A 23,682-nucleotide genomic window follows, 5' to 3' on the forward strand; every position below is an offset into this window, starting at 1 on the left:
AACGTATTTTGATTGATAAATAGAGACAATAAATGACTGAAACCCAGGAATGAATTTGATTTGGAATTGAAACACAGTCAAGAAAGTATATACAAATTGTTTTCAGTGTACTGTTGACATCTTTTTCGAATGCATTCTAAGGCATTCATGATGTTTAAGGGTGTTATTTCAACAAAAACCTTGTGAATTTTTTGGTCACGTTGTTCTCGGCTTCAAATGACTTCCTTATAAATTTTATTTTCCGACATCCCCAAAGAAAAAAAGGTTCTAGATCGGGTGATCGTAGTGGCACTATCCAACGGTTTCTAAAAAGAGTATTCAAATACTTTATTATTCGAAGAGCGTTTTGGGTAGAGGCGCTATCTTGATAGTAAATCTATGTTCTTTCGATTAAAGGATCATCATCAAGGGTATCGAAAATGTTTGATTGTACCCATACTAACATTTAAAGTTGCTTCGAAAGAGAGATACCCCAGTTTATTTTGAAACAAAAAGCTTATAACCTATAAGCTTTTGTTTCATTGCCTACTAGGGGTGGAAAAAAGTATTCTATTTTAAGAGCCTGAACACCTTTTTCAATTGAAGTGGAAAAGGGAAAATTCACAACGTGCATTTTTGAGAGGTGTGGGTGGTTCAAACGTAAGAAGTTCATGTAAGATAATGAGAAGTGTTTGTGCCCCGAAGTAGATTTCAGTCGGGTCAAGGCTTCAACGCTTTATGTCTTTAAAGCGATGCGATTTGAGAAATACATTTGTATTACCTATGAAGAAAATCATAATTTCAATTTGAACCCGTGAAGAATACAAGTGAATCAGTTTGTATAATTCGCTGTTAAATGTGTGGTTTTTAGGTCTTTAATGACTTTCCTCTAACAGTCCCGGAATGGCAGTATGATTTACTTTACTTAACAACATCAACTGGTTATTGAGCCGGTCTTAACTAGGTTATTGTTATAGTAATTAAAGTAATAAGTGCGGCTACCTTTTGAATAACCACTCTCACTGGATGACTGACCTAAGTCATTCATCCCACTTCTTTGTTTTTTGTGGTCTTCAACTCAGCGAGAAGAAATGGCAACGGGGCCGTAGCGCATGCTTCACCGCTTGCGAGGTCTGAGTTCATGTAGCACGGCAAAGAACGGCGGCCTCATCGCTAGTTCCTGCTGCGGTCGCCACGTACGGCAGGAATCAAAAACCATTACGGAAACAATACGCGCAAACTTTAAACTATCCCAACTTCTACACTACACCCCCTGTGGGTATATCCGGACCAGTTCAAACAAGCAACACGATGGCAATTTGATATGCGGTTTACTCTTGCACTTCGGTAGTTCTTGCGCGTTAACGGCACATGATGATGGACAATGAGAAGAACCGGTATTTTTTAATTGTGACTGAAGTCTAATTGGGTTAATAAGAGGCCGACACGATGACGTAATTTGACCACCGCAGTAAAGAGTATGTGACACTTACAATGATGGACTGGGGCATTAGACGTACGTATTTTCCATTTTTATTGTAATCTTCATTTTCCTTAATAAATACCACTTTTTGTTTTCCGTGCTTTGTTCAGAAATCCGGCTAGTGATTAAAGAAAGGCCCGCTCACTTTCAAGATAGAACCTTCTCGGGAAAAAACTTGAACCAGTTCTGAGAATTCCGTTAATACAACCGACGAATTAGAAAGCATGCGGCATAGTTTTTCGGACTTCAATAATGAGACACCTTGATAATTGGGCCATTTGTAATGCATACCTTTATTCTCATATACTCATAAACTACCTACTCATTATGGGCCTTGTAGGCAGCTATTATTCATAAAAACTTATATATCACAATTTTCGAAAATAGAAAGTGTAAACAGATTTAGGAACTTGTACAAGTATACTGGACCTACTAGACTTAAAATGTTGCGTTCTTAATAAGAAAATTGAAAGTGCACTTTTAAGAGCCAATTTCCTCGAGTAATATGCCAGTTTTTTTCTTAACATTTTACGTGCTCTAAATACGCTCCAATATTACTTGCCATCCCTGCATACAGGGTGCCCGGTTTACGAGCCTCATCATTTACGAGGTCAAACACGGGAAAAGTTGCGCGTTTTTGAGCTTAGGCAATCCAGAATGAACAGAATTTGCTTCTTCAAACACTCGTCTAATTCATCACTGGCACTGGTGTGCGTTCGTTTTAGCATTTTTTGTTCTTGACTTTTATCGGTTGTTTTATTTTAATCGATTCTCAGGAATTGTTTTCAGATCATTTACACCAGTCAATCAATGTGAAATATGTACCTATTTGTCTGGTGTTTAGTTAAGTATAGGTTGCTCGAATGATATGGCAAACTTCTTTTCAATCGCTGGCCTCCACAACATTTGCATAGAAATGAGTCGCTAAATTGCTCTTTTAATTATAAGAAACTGGGCAGGTCAGATACTGCAAAAAAATGAAATTGAAGCAAATTCCGTTGTAATTCTGTTATAACGTATCTATCATATATTCTTATCTATCAATAAAGTTTCTTATCAAATCGTATATGTATTCAATGTCATCAATCATTGAAAAACCAATAAATGTTGCGTTTGTAAGATTCAGATGTTTCTCCCTTTTTTTAAAACTATCGAAACTTCCTCAGGATTGAAAATGACTACATATGTATTTGTAAAAATGAAAGGCATTTCTCCTAAACATGCTAATAATGTTGCCAACTGCAACTCACATTTAATAATATATATAGAGGGTGATCTAAAATTGGCGACATTTCTCTGGGGGTGTTGTCTAGGCATGTTTGGGGAGTACATAAACAATTATTATTATCAACTGAGATATTTGCAAAAAACTAGATCACAAGATCGGTAACAAGCTGTTTCTTCTTAAATGTCAAAAGCTCAAGTATCGAAAATTTTCATAATTGGAAGAAACAAAGACGGTAATTTTTCTGGTCGACGGCATCACTGTTTCAATAGGATACTACAAACATAGAACCATTTAAAAATAATACTTAATAACAAAGTTGGAATTCGGTTTTCAACTGTAAATATTTTCTAAACATTTTCGAATAAAAATGTTCAATAAGTCTCTCGTACTCTCCAAATGAGCCCCTAAAACCCCTTAAAAGGAATGACGCTAATTTTGAATCAGCCTGCATGTAATATATTAATCAAGAATTTTGTACTTAAATTGAATGACATTCATTTTAATGCTTTTTTCACAAATAAGTGATTTAAATTTAATTCTTTCAGCGAAATTGCAGTAAGTAAAATAGACAGTTTCTCAAGAAAATTGCGAAGACTTCCATACAATACATAATCGCTATCTAAACGTCTCTTATCTATTCTAATCTTATTCGCTTTTTTGTTTCAATTTTTGCAAGCAAGTGTTAAAACATAAATATAATCAAACCTTCAACTTTATATGCTCGTTTTATTTACACCAGGGATCAATTTTTTGGTTGCTTTGTAACATTGACTTTTTAAATAATATATTTCGTAAAATGTTTTACTAGCTTTTGGCTTTAAATTGCCTCTCCCGGTAACTGATGATCCGATCTAAACCGCCTCGCTTCGAAGTTATTCGACATTGAATTGCTGGAATTACATTTGCAAAACGCCCATGTATTATAAATATCTCCGAAAAGCAATAATACATATAACTCTGTTCAATTTAATTGAATGTATATAGTATATTACCGCTTGAAAATTATTTTTTGAAATATGTAATGTGGTTTATTTTTTTGTATGGAAAGGGTGATCAGCATATCAAATGAAAAGTTGCATTAAATGTAAATTTTTTGAGAACCCAATTTTATATGCACTTTTTACATATTTGTTAGAAATGTACACAAGAACAAACGTACGTAAATTCAATGTATGAAAACGATTTTCTAAAAAAAATATTTAGAATTATCTGAGTCATGTATTCACGTAAAGCAGTCCGAGTGAATTTGCCAATTAAAACTTCTTTGAAGCCATCGTTTCTACCTCTTAAAGAATACTTCTAGTAAGGAACTTTTTTGCTTAATTTTAAGTCGAAAATGACTTACAGACTTTGCTCCAAAACTAAATTGGCAATGAGCTACTGTAAAATGTTCCCATACATCAGGATGCATATAAATAAGAAGCGATTTTTATCATGATTAAAAATAGTTTCGTTAATAGAAGTACGAAAAAGGTACAGTCGTGTTCATGTAAGCCGAATGAATGAATGAACTGGCCACATTTTAGTTTATGACATAAGACATAGAATGCCATATTTATGTATACAGTTTACAGATACAGAGGTCCACGTTTACCAGTGATAAATTTACGATCACTAGAAATCCGCATTATGGGCATTTGAAAACCTTTTTTAAGTCACGAAAACGCAGTTTAACAACGTTTTCAGTGCATATTTCTTGTTAATAATCTTATCTCTCTTCTTATTGGAGCATTCGTATTTCAAGCACCTTTACCATCCGAGCATTATCTGATATTTTTACAGGACGATTTCCTATAGTTATTGGGGGGAGTTTCAATCCAGAACAGAATTAACATGCAGTTTCAGCATGATGTCGCACCTCCACATTTTGAAAGTACATCTAAATCGCAACTTTGCTAACCGATGGATTGGAAGATCCAGTTCTTTGACCTCCAAGGTCCCCGCGCTTAACACATCTTGACTATTGTTTCTTTGGGAATACATGAAAAGTTTAGTGCTCTCAAATAAACCACATACAAAATATTCTCACTGTCGCTGCATCCATACGACACAATCCAGATATTCTTCAAAGAGCCTTCAAATATTAGGGGAGCTAAAACGTGCAGTTTGGCAACGAAAGGATATCTTGAAGCAAAATTTTAAAGTTGCGTTAGTAGTAAATCGTTTCATTGCTTTATTTAGCATGACTCTTTTCTTTACATTCAATGCTCTCTTAAGATTACTATTGCCCATAAATACTTGAAATTACTAAGAAATCGCCTTTAAACTTGACCATCGAAACACGAATCATTTTAATAAATTTTAATTGGTAATTCATAAATAATTAGCAGTTATATAAATTGAGCAGGAAAAATTCTAAGACAATAAAGTTTTTTTAGAGCACAAATGATTTATATTTAGCAAAGCGGCTAGCTCATAATATTTAATAAAATATTGGTAATTTCTGATATTTTCTAAAGGTCTGGATAAAAATGCTTAATGTTTGAAGCCATTAGAATACATCATGTAATAGAATTCCAATTGCTCCCATAAAGCTATGGGTTTATTTAAATTTGATAAACTCATCAGTAACTGGGTTTTCTTTTGATTCAAGTGCTGTTGTGAATGTTTTGTACGATTTTTATCTGATAAAACAAATAAGATCTTTTAACTTATACAAAAGCGTCAAAATGTTGGCTCAAAAAAGTAATTAGAAAATTATTTAATTTAAAAAATCGCCCTACATTCAACAAAAACTCAATAGTTTCACTGTACTCTTAAGTTTTCCGCTGGAAACCTGGTGCATTTCGGTAGATGCGTGTTTCGCAGTTTGTACGTATAAACATTTGATCGTTGTACGTTCAAAAATATAGTTTTTATTGAATATACTTAATTCAAGTCAGGAAAATATACACATTGAGTTGTAGAATTTTTGTTATCAAATTATATGAAAAAAAACATTGAGTTTAATTACATATTTATTACCTAAGTAAGCAAATTAAATTCTACTTAAGGATATTAGTCCATTGATTTCTTCAGTGGCCCCACAAAAAGCCTAAAGCCAAAATGCCGGTATTATTTATGTAGCTGACATGGAAAATGTTAGCGGGGTAAAATTTTTTTTGATCATTTGCTGACATTCGGCTTAATTTTTTTGGAAATGGCTAAATTACATTTAAGTGTACTGTTCATTTGGGTTCTTTGCGTTCACTTTGATAAATAATTAATATTTTCATTCACAATATGGTTCTGCTAAGTAATAAGTTAAACCAAAACTAGATGTGAAATTAGAGCAATTTATTAGTTTTTATAGTCTTAAAGATGATTTGAGGTACTTATTTGAGTATTACCAAAGGAATTTTGGTTTTGGAGTATGAAAATATCATTTACTGCGTATCCAATGGCCCATCTATTGTTTAAAGCGCATAATTTGGTTTTCAGTGTTTTACATATTTAACAAAAATTTGGGTCTAGTTAACTTGAGCGTATTCCGAAGAGAACCCAGTCGCTTTTAACCCTTCAGAATTAAGAGCTTAATTGAGGGTCTTACAGACAAGTTCCAAGAGGGAACATTAATGGAATTTTTGATGTTGGATTTTGTTTCCTGGAGGGTCTTTGTATCCAAGATTTACTGCAGCGTAATATATTATAAACTCTTAGAGCCCATTTTGTGCGCCCTATAAATATAAAAGTGCAAACGCAGCAGTTATAAACGGGGAAAACTTGCAATATATGAGCGCAAGCACAACGTTTATATAGAGCTATGAATTCTTATACGATAATTTTCTGGTACACTCAATTCTGATTTTTCATTGTACAAAGTGTGTTAGTAGAAAATAATTCTTGCTTATTTAGCAGGATATTACGCTTTTTATGTTAGGAAGAATATATTTATGTAGGCAGGAAAACGTTTATTTTTGCCTACCGAATTTGAAGTGCTGATTGAAGAATACAATTATGCATTAATAAAATACCTGAATTTTAACTTTTTAAAAAAATTGACTTAATTTTGGTAATTTTTTTAGTGTCTTAAAAGCCTGAGAGAATTGGAAAATGATGTAATTTATATGTTTTTTTTTTGGAAGGCTGAGCAAAAATGATTAAATCGCCAAAAAGTTGGAAACACTATACTAACTTTAAACTCAAAGGACTAAATATCAAACAAACTGATCACAATTAAATTTTTTAGATAATAATTAATTTTTTTAATTTTTTTCATCGAGTGAACGAACAGTTTTCATAATAATATACTGCATAGAATCTTGCTAACAGAGAAATGCTAATCAGTCCAACAAATCGTCTTTTATTCATTCAAAATTATGCTATGACCTGCTGAGAATTATTCGCATTCTTACTTTGCACATGAAATGTTTTTGTCTGGATATTCCTGTTCTTTGATTGTTGTGAAACGAGAGATTTTACAGAACTAAGAGTATTTACATTTTCGGTATTAATAGCCAGAACTTGTAGGGCGTGAATTTAGATTTTCAGTTGAAGAAATACATTTGTTTCGCTTATGAATACCATATGGCGAGGAAAATAGTATGTATGAACAAAAATTAACTTTAGCTTAATTTGCCTTATTTGGGAGACGGCAGGTTTAAATTTTTAGATATTTTTATTAAGACTTTAGGTACTGCAGTTGAACTGTAATCATAGAGGCATTTTGTGCAATTAAAATATAAAGGCTATTTCGGCTTGACTACTATTAAATTAAAGATAATATAATTGAATATATAAATACAGTTATATTGTATAAACGCAAACGGCATTTTAAGCAAAGACAGTTTGTTTAATGGAGACGAAAAGTGTACGCCTATATTGATATTCCTTGCGCTTTGAATGTTTTATCGACTTTTGAAGTAAAACTCTTCTAACCAAGTGAATTTTATTTTTGTCTATGGCTTCAAGCTAAATTAACGACCAGAAGAACTAAATTTGATTTTGCCAACTTTGCGGTTCATTTTAGATAGAAGATTCTCATAATTACCAGTGAAGAAGAAAATGGCTGAAATTAAAAATACATTATCGCATTATAATTTGTTTATTATTTAGATAACGGGAACATTTTCCATTTTTTACTCGGATTTTCATATAGGTACAAGGTGCCTATGCACAAAAATCGTGTCAGACTATTCTTCATTTGCATTCATTAAAGGAATGTTTTTACCGTCAATGATAACAATTAAGGAACTGGCAATTTTAGGAAACTTGCAATTTAATAAATTACCAAGTTATTTGGCTGCGAAAATGTAATTCCCTCTTAACTATTTTTAATTTTTCCCCGAAATTTCATGAAGTGTAAAGAATAATTTTTGATAAAATTTTTGAATAACTCGCCGGACATTCTGTATAATAATAGAATGTCATGATTCTTATGAATTGATTTCTGGTATTTTATCCAAATTTCAAGACATGTTGTATTTATCTACGGCTTTCTCGATCGCAACCTTGTTTTCAATTAAATATTGTATACAAATTCAACGGTAATCCTGCATTGTTTCTTTCTTGTCTTTCGTCTTTCCCAGAGTCAACAAAAAGCTTTTAGAAGAACAACTTGAAACACTGTGACTAGTAAAATAAGCAGCTTATTCTGTCAACATTGTATCAGACCTTAACTTGGAACTTTTAATCGCGCTTTCACTCTATATGTTTTGTTTTAAAGTGACTCCTTGTTCAACATTATTTTTGATTTATTAATTTATTCGACAAATTAGTTTCAATACAACGTGTTGATTGAATCGAGACTGTTCAGTTGAAATAAGCATATTTATTTATGATCGCCTCTAAATTTATTTATGGAAATCCAATTAAATTTCCATACAACGTTTCGCTTGCATCTGATTGAAACATTCTCAAAAGCGCCGAGGCAGTAGTTGCTCAAAGATAGTTGATCTTTTCGTGTCACAAAGAAAGACGATTATTAAAAAACTATTTGTCACTCTTATTCTACAATAAGATTTTGCATTAAAACTCTTTGAAGGAAAAGCATGGCTTATCTTCAAATGCCTGTCGCAAAGCTGTATTAGCTGGAATGCGTGCTTTGTATGTATTTTATTCACAGTTACTAATGTTTATTGTAGGATAACGCCACAATAGTAATTGTTCTTTAAATGTGTTCACCAGAACTAAATAGATCCACAAAATACCTCTTTGTGTTAGTACTGGGTGTACCAAAACGGTGATAAATAAAATGCAAACAGTCAATAAATTAAGCCGTTGTTTATTGTAAGTTAGGCAGGCGTACTGCGCGCGATAAGACCTATAAACTTGAAGTGCGCACCACTGGCATCCATCGGGCTAAAGAAATAACCAAGAACTGGTTTGCTGAAGACCTTTAAAACGGACTCACTGATTTATGAGAGTGCTTTTTCCAAACCAGTCACGAGCGACTCACAGCTGTGGTACAAATGATTATGCAGCACAGTCGTACTGGCTGTTTGATCTCTATTGTCTTTACAGGAAAAGTTTGACTATGGCGCCAGTACTACCACTATGCCCTATATTTGGGCCTTTAAAAAAAGCGTGAGTAAACACGTTTCGTTTCACTGTTCTCAGAAGATGAACGCGGAACATACTAATTGGGGCACTTAATAAGTTTTTTTATTTTTAAAGTGTAGAGTATGTGTGTTTTTAAAAAAGTACTAGAAATAAACTGCGTTTGTCAGCGTTGTTGCTCAAAGCATAAGCATGATTGAGCCACTGATTGAGTCAACAACCTCGACTAGAAAGGCAATCAATTTTTAATCGGTAACAATTCTTTGCAGTTTTAACTTTAACCCTCGTTTTTACCATCGCAGGTATCGATACTATTCATAGTTTGCGCTCACTACTGTTCAACTATTTCCCTGGCAAATAACTTAATAACTCAAACTTATTTGTAGAACATCATCCTCCTTGGCAGTTCTAGAATAAGCTGGTTAATAACAATATACAGGATGTTACGCGAAATTTAAGAAGCCGGATATTATGGTTATTTAAAGCCCAACTTTTTTAATAACCATTTGTTCAATTTGCCATAGTCATTAGTTATAAATTTAAAAACACATGGATTCAATTTGTTTTTAAAATCAGCAGTGGGGGAAAATTTGCGCGAACATTTCACTTCCGTGTTTTCAATCAATGTTGAATGCAAATGTTTCGAAAGTTGCGTTCACTGATTTGGATTATTTCCTTGCTAGGAAGTGCGATTTGGCGCGATTTGCGAACTAGCCAAGTTTCCTTCTTCCTTACTAAATCCGATTATAATTTTTCAATAATCATATCAGGCGAAACAAAAGCTCTACAATATTTGTTTAATTTGAGAACATTGATTCTAAAGCATCATTCTGAACCTGAATGTTTCCAATTTTCAAGTTGAAATCTCCATTTTCCATATCTATTCAAAATCAAACTGCTTTTCCTTTTTATTTTAGAAGAGAAGTGTGATTGTTTTGCAAGATTGATGGGCGCATTCTTTTTATATTTTCCAGTTAATAGATTATTTAATATCTTTATTTAGAATACCCAAATAATAAGCTTTATGATGTAATGACGGTTGATTATTTCGGGTGGCTGACAAAAAACAATTAAATACTAAAATTATCTTCCATATTAATTTATTACCTTTCCAGATTCATTTTTATGTTTAGTATTTTAAAGCTTTGTTTATAATATAATTAGAGATATTTTATTTAGCTGAGCGAAATAATAGTTAAATGTTTTGTTAAAATAATAGTTAAAAGTAGTAGTGATGAGAAAATTGTATGTATTTCTAAATTGTCGCAAAATGATTTTTACTTACTTGTTTCACTTCCGAAATAAGTACGTTAAGTAGCATCAGTTAGTTTGTCTCACGTGATATAGGAGGAAAGCATCATTTTAGAAACTTTATATCTTTTCTTCGTACGTAACTGATACTTTTTAACTTGAAGTCCTGTATTATTGGCTTTTCGGAGTGCCATTAAATGAAAAGTTCAAGCACGAAGCAAAGTTAAGAAAACGGCGTTGTTTTCAAGTTACGTAAATCAAGGTTCAAGGGTAAAAAATAACATTTTCGGGATTACGATGTCACGATTCCTTAGAAAACCCACGTGCCTGTTACAAAAAATTGCAAGCACGATCCAGATCGCTTACAGACGTTTCCACGGTTTTATTATATTCCTACATTAGGAATTATTTCAAAAGAAATTCCTGGGTTCCATTCAATTTTTTTTGTCAAAAAATGTTGTAATATTTTAAATGGTAAACAATAAAATTGACTAGAGCCCAGGAATTTCTTTTGAATTAAGTTGAAATACAGTCAGGAAAATGCACACAATTATGAATTATATCAAGCATGAGCTTCTTGTATTTAGCGAGCTTTTGCTACAGTTTGCTCGGCCGATAAGATGGATACGCAAACTAGATATATTGGAAGTCAAATTTTTATTTATGTTTGTGTAACATTTTTAAGAATTAAAAAACTTGGCTACCGGATATAAATTGATATCAGATGAAAACCAAACTTATTACGTCCATGCTGCTTGCGGCAGAAATCCTTCTCTCGAATAAACACTACGAGCCTGTAAAAGAATCTGGCCACGAAGCAGCTAGAAAATCGGCGTTGAAATCGCAAGTAAAACTCCTTGTTTTCCAGCTTCGTAAATCCAGTTTTAGGGTAAAAAAGAAACTTTTTAGCGATCGGAATGTCGCAGTTAGTTGAAAGCCTCGTGCCTGCATCGAAAAAGCACGGGCTGCTTCTTTGTCACGTCTCTTCGAGAATTTCCCGGAAGAGTATATTCGTAGTTTAGGAAGTATATAAGAAAATTTATTTTCAGTAAAAACATTTTAGTAACTCTGTGACCGTTCCAAACACTGGTTTCGTGTGTTAATAAATCCGGTTAACTGTCTCTAAGCCGATGAAGGATTAGGCCAACTGGATATCTTGACACTCAAGATCTGGTTCTTTATGTGTACGATGTAACTTTCTTTTTTTGTATTCTTTGTCCAATGAGACTCAGCGACCACTGGCGGCTCTGAATGATTTCTAGAGAGGTACGAAGGGGAGCATCAAATTTGTCGGTAGTTGAAAACAAATGTCGAATAAAGCTATACGTCTTTTAAATTGCGAATTAATATATCAATGTGGAACTTGATTTATTTTATGGACACTTACGAGTAAGAAAAATTGTTTTGGAAGCATTTGCACAATTTTAAAAAAGCTGTTGAGTCTTCAAAACACAAGGTGCCAGATCACTGATCAGTCATTACAAAAAATATGTTTTTAAAGTGTTCTTTGCTTGATCGACAATTTCATAAAAAATTGTGACGATAAATAAAACATTACAAGTGATACTAACTAATAGTAGCAAAAACTATCGATATTCGGATGTTTTAATTTCATTTATGCGCTGTCTCCAAATGAGGAATATTGCATATGGGTATAATCGATCGATTTTATTTACGACTGTATACTTGATGCTTAATGTTTTGACTGGCATTCATTTCGTTGCCTTTTTTGTCTTACTATTTCTTGCAACTTTATTTAGCTCAGGTCTACTAAATAGTTGTTTTTCTTTCAACTCAATCAACAAAATCAGAATTAGATTTTCAAAAAGTGTAATTTTTGCAAAACTGCGAATAGCTGGTTAAGAATCGAAACATTATTTACTTATCGAAAATATTCACAAATTTTTGTAGCCGAAAATCTTTAACAAATAATAGCCATTTTTTGGCTAAATCAATCATACCAAGTCATTAACCACGACAATCATCATTACTAACTGACACAAAAGCAAAGTGGACATTGTTTCGTATCGAAAATCGCGTGAGAACTGCGACACTCGGCTCCTCAAAGTTTTACCAACTTTTTATGATATCTCAGTCTATCAGCTATTGTTAGAGAACTGCGTTAAAAATTCAACCGTTAGTTGACAGTAATGGGTAAATTCTCTAGGAAACTGGGTGAATGTTAAATGCTCGTAACTATTTATGTTGGAGCTTTCTTTTTTTTTTGTGAGTTGAAGCAGATGGTTTGAAATCTAATAATTCTAGTTCCTATAGAGATTGTAGTTGCAATTTAATTTAATGTTTTTTTTACTATCAACCTGAAAATTATAATGAACATTTGAAATCAAGCCGTTAGAAACACTATACGGGCGTAGCAAATAATTTTTGTACCGCATTTCTTTTCTTGAATATCAAAATACCAATATTTTTGGGATTATCTTAATTGAATGATATCGTCTATGTAATTATCAGATAAATAACTAGTATAATTATTTTTAGGCTATTACCTATATTAAAGCTTTCGATATGCAGATTGCAAAGTCGTGTTGAAAGTTGTCGTCATTTTCCTGGAACCTTTTCCTAAGATTTATTACGCTCTCATGTGACATATTTGCAAAAACCGAACATTGAATAAAACATCAGTATCTTTCATCATTAGGTTATGATTCTGTATAGTTCAAATTAAATAGCTACTAAATAAATTACTCAATGAAATTTAGATTATCAACTAATCAATAAGTAGGTAGTGAAATTTGAAACTCGTATATCGTAACTGTACGTATATCGTAATCGATCGACCAATTTGTGCTACAATCCATTAGAAATATACAACTTATGCAACAAACGCGCAAAACTTAACAACAATCGCGCATCTTTAACTATTGCCTTTTTTCCCAAATAAACTCAGAAAATATTGTAAAAGCCTTTTTTTCGTAGGTATACATTAAGTAAGTGATGAACTAATGTTGAATCACAAATGATCGACTAATTTTTAATCACAAAATCACGCAGGCAGTAGTCGGTGATGGCAAATTAAGAGTAAAATATACAATTGGGCTGAATAACTTGTTTTACTATACAGGGTGGTCCTCAACCTATCTGCCAACATTCACAAAAATATGGCAAATTTGCCTTATCCGAATGTTTATATATTCCGAGATACAGAGTGTCAAAGTGTAAATCAAATTTTCGTTTAGTTTTAACAGATTTTTAGCCAATTTTGCTATGACCATAAAATTCGTGTTTGGGAGTTTTGAGTTTTAAAAATTTATGATTGGGAAATTTTTCAACCATACACCTACTATTTGTTCTTAACTAATAACACACGTTACCTGAGGGAAAAGCCAGCCTGTTTATGGCTATAAATAATACATAAAACTGGGAACGGGTTTTTTAAATAAATTTATTCGTTTTATTAAATTTAGCAATTTCAAAAGTTTAATTATTACAATATTTGAACGTAACTCTAGGCTGTAAATAACAGCTCTTCAAATGAATGAAAAAAACTGCATACAATGATGCTAATTTATACGGTTTTTGGAAAAATCTGCTTAAGTTACCTTGTAGTTTATTCTCAAAACGTTAAATAAAGCAACATTGAATAGACACTCGTTTGCACCTATTCGAAACCTATATATCTACTACTTGTTGGATGTCTAAACATTTTTGGAAGTCATCCTCATGATGCATTAGCTTTCTACATTAAATTAATATACACGTGGCTCTGCTAAATGTGATTTATTGAGGAAATTCGTTTACCTGGCTGCGATTTTCCGATGATGTATTTATTTCAGAAAATATGGATCTGTTTTTCTGGTTTTTCCCAGTTGCTATTCTCTCGTTTGTTTTTGCCGTTATTTTTTAGTAAAAAACATTAGATCGTTGCCTCCTCTTAATCATTCTTTTAGCACATATGCTGGTAATATATTCGTGGGGAATAAACCGATTTTAATGGTCGGGCTCTGTCAAACCATCATCCAGGCAAATCGATTGGATAATCTATTGTGAACGGCCGCTAATGCGTGATGCCCTTTGCTCTATAATACCCGGCTTTCCACATATCCTTCCTATTATTTTGTTTCCTGCTAATCCAGACAGAATTTGAGGTGGGTTTAGCACAGGATTTCGCACAAATTATAGGCCTATTTGTGTGAATATTCAGCTTGTAGAGAGTGTCGTGTTTTAACTTTTAAACAGTTTGATCCTGATATTTATGATTTATTGTGCAGTGATTCTATACTAACTTCGTCTATTCTTAATATTGCTTCATAAAGTCATGCTCGTTTTAGATGAACTCTGGAATTTGGCTTCCTGCTGTTTATCACTCAGCAATGTGGTTAACTTATCTGTTTAGAGGTCAATATCATTTCACCGCTACTCTTTCAGAACGATCTGCTTCTGTATTTGCTAATAAATTTGTCACGACATTGGTGCGACTAGCCTAGTTGCTGGAACATAAATCTGTTGAAGACATGATTTATTAAGCTTTCAATGCTTAGTTGTAGAGTTATTAGAATTCTTCTCAGAAATTAAAAGGACTAATAAATTTGTTGTTATTGGGTTTTACGCATTAAGATTTTTTAGCCCTCCTTACCCTCTGTCTGAAATACAAGAGGTCCAGAAAAGTGATTTATCATTTCTCGATTTTTGGCTTAATAGTTATTTTACTTCAGTAGTTCAAGTATATATTTAAGTAAGAAATAGTGGCTCCATATCTTATAAAAAATAAAATAAAATTAAAAAGCGTTCATATTTGCTATCAAAATATTTTTTTTTAGTAATAAATGCGCCTGTGCTGTTTAAAATTGAAAGTCGATTGAACGAAGCCAATTTTCGAAAGTTAAAAGTTACTTTCGATAAATTATTCTTCAAGTTTCTCATTATTACAGCATTATTGTTACCGATTCTCCATCGGGAGTTATAACAGATTTGTACTGTAATCATTACTACTGTAATCACCCAATTGCGTTAATCTCAAATTTCAAGCAGACTGTAAAGAGAACTGCAAACTGCGAACGCTTGATAAATTAATTTTAATTAATGGAAAATGTTTGTTGTTTGCGTTATATTTTCCCAAAGTGTTAATCCATTTTCAAATGGCAATCTGTTTGTTCACAAGTACAATGTAGAGTGCAGCCTACATGTTCTCGATATAAATATATTGCAGTTTCATGCTCTGCCACTTTGGAAAGGTTATAAGTATATATGTATATCACTAATTGGTTTTCGATTGTTGTAAAAATAGAACTAATGACGTTGACCCATCGATTATTAGGTATACAATGCTTATAAATAATTCCGATCTTCTATTGGACGCAGGGTGGAATTAGCGACATGTACCGGAGGAGCCAACTTAAGAGTTCAGAGTTAAAAAATTAAATTGTGTGCTACTTTTAAAGTACTTGTTATTGTTCTCTGTTTATAGGGTGTCATCACAGTTTAAAAGTTGTCATTAAGCAAGTCTTGGAGTATATAGGAAACTCTTGAAATCCAAGTAATTTAAATGTAGCCAACAAAAGTCCGAGGTCGTCCGTTTTCCTTCCCCTTCAGCCTACGATAGTCCACTGCTATACATAGGCCTCTCCTTCAGCTTCCCATGCATTTCTGTCTTGCACTAGTTGAAACCAAAGCCTTCTGGCTTCCTTTTTAATGTTGTCCAACAGTCGCTTTTGTGGTCTTCCGACACTTCTTTTTGTTACCTTCGGTCTCCAATGCAATATTCTATATGTCCAACGGTCAGATGTTTCTCTTGCCACATACGCAGTGCCACTTAAGTTTTGCTCTCGTTCGATGATAGCTGATTTTTGTTTGTCTTCGTATTTCCTCGTTCCAAATCCTCTGTCTTAAACTTACTCCCAATATCATTCTTTCTATTGCTCTTTGTGTTCCTCTTAGCTTGTCTGCATTTGCATCTGTAAGAGAAATAGTTTCCAAACCATAGGTGATCGCAGGTAGTACACAAGACACTCGTACACCTTCCTTTTGAGACACTCAGGTAGTGTGGAATCTTCAAATATATAGCATAAATTAATTAAATCTTTGGATGTTGCTTGCCTCAATATCTTTAAATTCATTTTAAGACTTACTTGCTTGGAAGTCGTTGAATTCACGTAGCATATCCTTCAGTTCCGTAACGTTTGTACTTGTGAAGACGATATCGTCTGCGAATCTCAGGTGATTTAGATAGCAGCCGTCGATCCGAATACCTCTATTTTCTCAATTTAGTTTTTTGAAAGCGTCTTCTAAGGCCAGATTGAAGAGTTCTTTGGATATGGTGTCACCCGGGCGAACTTCTGTGCCAATCGGAACTTTGTCAGCCATAAGATCTTGGTTGATGTTAACTTGAAGTGAGGCGTTTTCGTAAATACTTTGGATTAAATTGGAATATCTGGTGGAATCTCTAGGATTACTCATATTGCTCTATAGAGTCGAATGCCTTATGAAAGTCAATAAAAGCTAAGACCGTCCATTATGTAACAATATTTGACTATTTAATTTCAACAAATTAATGTAATTTGTAATCAGCACAATCGAGCTAAAAAACGCTACTCGACTATTTGACATCAACAAATGATTGTCGACTTTTTACAGGTTTTATTTAAATGATTCGAAAATAAGTCAATTAATCCTCCAAACTCAATAAGTACTTAAAATCATTTAAATTCTGTGTTTACCACCTGAAAACGTCTTGCAATAACTTTTTTTTTCGAGGAAGAAGTGAAGTGCAAAACCCGAAAAACAGATATAATCTTGCTTATTTGTGGTTTTTCATTATCTGCGAATTGCGCTGTTTGCCTTTCTGGTTCATGCAAAAGCACGTAGACCAATGTAGGATTTTAATATTCGCAAAACTCAATTGCTTGGCGAAATTAATTCCACCGTATAGAATCGGCGCATTTTTACTCCGACGGGGTTGGGCTGGCATAAGCTCGAGCTTTCCCTCCGATCACTTAATCCAGATATGAGGCACCCCCGCATCAGGGTGTTTCAGAGACGACTTAGTTGTGGTTGCTGTTTCGTCCTAATGTGATATCAAGTTGTTTTCCAATTCGATTTAGTAGGGACAGCATGTGCCAAGCCTGGTTTAACAGAATCAGCTTCATTAAAATGTGATCCGGGTAAGTGAAACTTTGGGTAAATCAGATTTTGGCTCTGCAGCTGGTATCTGACTAAAACAGCTAAATCTGACGTGGATTTAGATCAGCATTTAATCAATAGCCGCTTATCGCAGATTTTGCCTGCCATATAATTGAGGAAATCTTTTACTTACCATATTAAACGCGACTTTGTATTGTTCTGAAATTTTGCCTTCTACTTCTATAATCACTCGCGGTCCAACAATTAAAGATATTTTCGTAATAAGGATTTTGAGCAATATAGTGATGTAGCTTATACCACAGGGGATCATCAACTTTGCTATTTCAAATAAGACACCCTATGTATGGAAGACTAAGAAGTATTATTTTATGGATAAATGGATGACCGCCGGAGGCACATTAAGAAATTATTTTCTAATGCACAAATTGTGTTAGTATTACTAGATTCAACCAAAAGTTGCAATTGTTCTAATGGAATTGCCTGTATATTATTATGTTATTGGTGTCCACGATCGAAATAAATGTGAGTTTTATTCAGGTCTATCATACTTAAAGGCTCCGGTTTCTGAAGTATTTGGAGTTTGGTGAAAATAAAGACTTTAAAGTTTAAATTCTCAATGTCCATTGAAACCAAATTCCATCTAAAAAACGAGTCTTCAAAGTTTATGTATCCCCAGAAAAATGGCCGGTAGCCATCCTTAGTGAAACACTCGGTACCATAACTTGAAAATAGCAAGTATGAAAAAGTATCAAAAGAGATTCCTTGAGTCTGGTGAGTTTTTCGGGTTTTTAGGTCGTCGAAAATTAAAAATATCTTCAGCTTCAGAGGTGGTTTGCTCGAAAGCTTACACCGAACGGATTATTTTTTTCCATCAGATTTGTTTTATGAACAAAAGTATTTGCTACAAAATGACGATTGCAGAAGAATCAATGTATCATTAATTCATTTTCTGTTCGAGCTCATAAAAATATTGCATACAGTGAATAAAAACAAACTAGAAACGTTTCACTGGTCCATCCTTCCGATAAATATGGACGAGTTCTGCATTCGTATCGGACCGATTCAGGTCATTCAATTTACAAACCTGAATCTAACCCACTCGGAATCAAAAATATACCGGTAGGTAATCAATATCCGATTGGCTATCCAGTCTAAAACCGATCTTCATCAATTATTAATCCCTTACTACAAACAAGCAACCAAAAGGCGTAAATTAGATTAACCACGATAAATATGCCAATCAAACTCGTTTCTGCATACGAAAATATATCGAAAGGAGAGCAATGTTTGTGGCGGTGCAGTAAATTGAATGTCAAAATTTGTTTTGCTATAACCGCAGTACCGAGAAGTTTGAAACTTTAATTAAGCGTTAGACAAGAGCTGAAGCTGAAGTTTAAAAATCTAAATTGAATGGCAACTTGCCGAAGTCGTCAGTTTAATTTTTGACTAAAATGTCATTGTTAATTTTTAATTTGTTCACTTTAGTTTAATATTTATTTTTATTTTCAGGTAAGTACCGCACTGCACACAGAGTGATGTTGCTGCGTAGTAATAAGGTAGGCGTTGCTAAACGGGTCAAGAGCTGAAATGAACTTGGCTCAACTCAAAGATGCTGATTATTTTCATATACAAAGCAGTTGCAAAAAAGTTGCAAAGAAATCTATAAAATACCAAGCAATTGTCAGTCTTTTGTTTTATTCTATAACCAAGTCAAACGCTCAGAACAGTAAGATTATTTAGGCAAATTTTATTGTGTTATGGCCTAAGATACCGATCCGTAATGAAGCAGAAAGAAATTCTATATTATATCACGAAGCATTTATTTAGTGAAATGTGTGAGGAAATAAGAGAACATTATCTTCAGACATACTACTAGTGCGTCGTAACGTAATTTTCTCGCTATATGAGGAGCTTGATGGAAATTTATATTGTTGAACGTTTCTTCTGATCTAATTGAAAATATTTATTTAATTTGAGTGGAACATTTTATTTTCACAACGGTTTTTTGGTCTTTTATCCAACATCATAGAAATTGTAATGAACTAATTAAATAAAAACGAGTAAAATGTGATTCGATAAAGAAGAATAGGTAAGGCAAACAATACATAAGAATACCGCTCAAATGGGAAATAATACAAAATATTTCAGTGTTAAAAAATCAAAATATCTTAAAAACCCGTGAAAAGCTCTAAGAATGTTTTGTGATGATCAGAGGGCAAGTGTTTATATACAGTAAGTGTTTATATGCACATTTTTGAAAGAAATGTTTGAAGGTAATTTTAAGTAGTTTTTCTAATATTTTTCTTCGATTTGATCCTCTAGGGTACGTCTTATCTTATCAGGAACTGTCTATCAAATTACAATTTATTAGATATAACCAATTTTTATTCCCAAAATATCAGCTTTTCCGGTGTTTTGAGATTCAGGTATTTCTCTAGAATGGACTGAAATCAGACCAACTTAATGAGTATTTTTCTCAGTGGAGGTTTTGAAAACACTGGAAATCCTGCTATTGAGAAACAGAATTCGTCTGATAAGCAGATAGTCATTTAGATAATGATAATAATTTATTATGTTTGAGTGTATTAAAATGATGTCGGCAATGCTAGTATTTGAAAACAGGCGAGAATATAGAATCCAAGGCGCCGTGGCTTAGTTGGTTAAAGCGCCTGTCTAGTAAACAGGAGATCGTGAGTTCGAATCTCGCCGGGGCCTTTGGGTAACTTTTTTCTCAACAGTAACTTGCCGGTTTTAATAACTTTTTGTTTTTTTGTACAACAATTTAAAATTATTGGACGCGAATAGCTCGCGTATTTTTTAGTTTAATTGTTATACACCATAAAAATAATAAAATAATCGAGTTTTTATTATGAGAGGACTGGGTAAGTTTATGAAGCAGAATTTTATACATCAATCACACAATATGAACTTAAAAAGATTTTGCACATTTTTTTATCAGATTTATTTTCGATCAGGTTCTTGAGTGTTTCAACTCGTTTTGCAAAAAATTTTTTAATTTATTCTTTATGGCCACCAAAAGACTGATGTTAATGTTTTTGTCGCAAAACTCGGAGCTTTGAGTTTTGAACTAGTCTCCAAAATTCATTAACGGCTTCTATCTGATGAACTCTATGAAACATCTGATTGTCCGTAAAATGCTTGGACTGAAGTTTAAAAAAGCCTGCGCAGATTAATATATTTTAAAGCTTAAGTATCTTAGGCAAGGTTTCTTTGAAAAACGCTTCAAAGGGAAGATTTTCAGCAGCAAAAAGAATTGAGGCTTAATCAGTCTTATAGCCTAATAGTCCAGTTGGATTTTTTCCGGGCAGTAAATAGATGAAGGTAAAATATTATTGGAAGTTGGTTGGAAGGATGTCATAATATCGGGAGAATAGTTTGAGCAGCGCGATTTCCGGCTGTGGAACATTGTTCAAATAATTAAAGAAAGTGCAAAAAACCGTTTTTTACGTATAACTTTATAACCGTTGACGCATGAACACTATTTTTCAAGTATTCAAAATACCTACAATATGAGATAAACTAAAATAAAATCCGTTCATTTGTTTACTCAAAAATCCAAAAAACACCGCCGATTTTTTCGTTTTTTTAAATTTTCCGGAATACATTTTTTGCTTCAAAGAAATCGCACTATAACTTTTTTTGAAGGTCTGATTTTCAACTTAATGTTTGCACAATTTACCCTTCATTAACCAACTTTTCCTTTTTTGTAAGTTGTAATATAACTCTTTACGAGTGAAATAGACCCTAAGACAGGTCGGTCCGACGTCTCAAAAAAAACTTATCTAGAATCTGGCAAGAACCTTTTTTTAATAACAAATAGGAATGGTTGAATGAAATTTTAAGCTAAAATATATACCACTTATAAAGTGTACAAAGATCTTCAAAAAATGTTGTAGTWCAATTTTTTTGAACCTAAATTAATTATAGAAAATTTAAAAAACACTAAAATCAGCGTTTTTTTTTTGTTTCTTGAGTGAACAATGTCCCAATATTCTGACATCCTTCCGAACAACGTCCAATAATATTTYACCTTCATCTATTTAGWACCCGAAACMGGCTTTTTAGTCTGACTGGTCTAAAAAACGGAATTTTAAATCCAAKGGAAAAATTAAGATTTTCCTTCGGTCCAACTTAACTTTTTCATTGCTCGTGCGTTTCAACTCGTTTTGCAAAAAAAATTGCAATTGTCTTTTTTATTACCCTACAAAAAAAYTGATGTTAACKTCTTTTTCTCAAAACTCGAACRGTCGAATTATAAACTAGTCCTCAAAATGTAGATGGTACAAAAACWAAAAAACTAGCTTAATATTTGCTATGCTATCAGTGTTGATCAATATGCTCTGCTAGAGTTTTTTTTTGCGGATTTWATACCTATATCTACTTTTTAAAATCCTCTAATTTGAGCTAAAATATACTTAAATTGRAAAATATGAAAGACCGCCCAAGGCTCCAAAAAYGTCATGCCATGCCARATTCAAAATTAATTTTTACAACTTATTTTTTTWAATTTGGGTTTCCCCACAATATTCTTTATTGCTTTGTAAGGAAAACGAATACCAATGCAGTAGCAGTTTCTCTGTTTTTTCTATTGTATATTATTTTCTATTCTGAAACATGAATTTTAATATGAACATTTGAAAAGGAATGTTTAAAGAAAATTTGTTGAATTAAGTCGACTTTGCTCCAATTTAAACATTAATCATAAATATTTTATTTGCCTTTAAATTTCGCAGAGTACGGCAAATTATTATGGGCGTTATGCGCTTTATGAGCCTTCGTTTCATTTGTAAAATTGATTATCTCAAAAATCGAGGGATTTTGGGTTTCCTGTGTTGGATAAATTGGGAAAGTCGAGATGAGCGTCAGGCAGAATTGGACAAGAAAACTATTTGCACAAGTAACTGAATCAATAGAATATTTTGTTACTTAGAAGTATTCTGAGTCRCCTGAGTTAAGTTCAGTTGGAAACTACACTTGGATCATCACTATTTGAACAATCTAACCAAAACTTCATAGCGTTTAGATCGTTTAGTTTGTGATTTGATTGTTTTCGGTTGGAATTGACATTAAAATTTTGACGAAAACACATTAGATTATTCATGGTTTTTTGCAAAGTTTATTAGGGGGAAATAATTATTAATTTGCCAACACTGGTCGTTATTTACCTGCCCGTTACTGCAGTAAATGAAATGCAGGCAGACACGAACTAGTGCAGAATACTAAAACCGATATTGGGCCGTTTAAATTCCATTTCTAAATTTCGCCATGAATCGAATTCGATTCATGGTCGAGCTTACCGCCGTCTGTTTGAAAAGCCTGTGAATGTCAGTTTAAGAATCAATGACCCGAATCCTCCAACCGTAAAGGAGCAAAGACGTCATCAATTTTAAAGTCCAGAAAGATGTCTGGAACAACTGAAAGTATAGTACGTTAACTGGGAAAGTCAAACTTCAAATTGAGTTTACACAGTTTAGTTTCACATCGTAAGAACACACTAACTGTTACAGTTCTAATTAAAGTTGTCTTGAAGTTACGGTGCATGATAATGGGATTAGGACTGGCAGGCGGCATTTTAACAAACTTTGGTTTCGGAATCGTAATTCCATTACGGTTGGGTTTGTTTAGGGGCTATAAAAGTTTTCGATAGATAATGGCACAATTGGGACTGAAACTGGGTTCATGTGGCCGAAGAGTTTAATGGCCGAGTCATTGCTGGTTAGCGCAAGCTGCTTCAAGTTACATGTATTACAACATTTTAGTTGTAGATAAGTTCTATATTGTTGAGGCGGATTCATTTTTACACATTTTTTCAAACTTTAAACAACTAAGCATTAACACCATTATTGAACTTTTAACAATATGTGTAAAGTCAACTTACTTTCAATACAATGACAATTTTTATCAAAAAAATTTTGGAATGGCTATGGGGTCGCCACTATCCCCATTTTTTAGTAATTTATTTATGGAAAATTTTGAATCAACTTTCATTCATAATTACAAATTTAAACCAATAATTTGGTGGCGTATTTTCCATTTACAGTCATGGCGAACAAAAACTTGATGAATTTTTATCTTATCTGAATAATAAAGAACCAATAATTAAATTCACTATTGAAAAAGAACAAAATCACCAAATTCCTTTTCT

General features: G+C 33.1%; 1 protein-coding gene and 1 non-coding gene across 5 annotated transcripts in view; both read left to right on the top strand.

Moving 5' to 3' along the window:
- The window catches only part of LOC109540285 (afadin), a 153,462-nt gene that overhangs the window by 47,164 nt on the left and 82,616 nt on the right, over positions 1 to 23,682 (top strand). The window contains exon 1 of one of the 4 annotated variants that reach the window (XM_048665240.1): positions 1,124 to 1,495. The exons of the other annotated variants lie outside the window; for them this stretch is intronic. Coding sequence (XP_048521197.1) covers positions 1,474 to 1,495 — 22 coding nt within the window. The 5' untranslated portion in view covers positions 1,124 to 1,473. Of the gene's footprint in view, positions 1 to 1,123; positions 1,496 to 23,682 lie in introns of those variants that run through there. 4 annotated transcript variants of the gene reach the window in all.
- On the top strand, positions 20,158 to 20,231 carry Trnat-agu. The gene has a single exon. It is a non-coding gene; the product is annotated as a tRNA-Thr (tRNA).

This window comes from Dendroctonus ponderosae, unplaced genomic scaffold (genome assembly GCF_020466585.1).
Source record: "Dendroctonus ponderosae isolate FM_Combo_2020 unplaced genomic scaffold, Dpon_F_20191213v2 Dpon_F_20191213_3, whole genome shotgun sequence".
NCBI classification, from domain to species: Eukaryota; Metazoa; Arthropoda; class Insecta; order Coleoptera; family Curculionidae; genus Dendroctonus; species Dendroctonus ponderosae.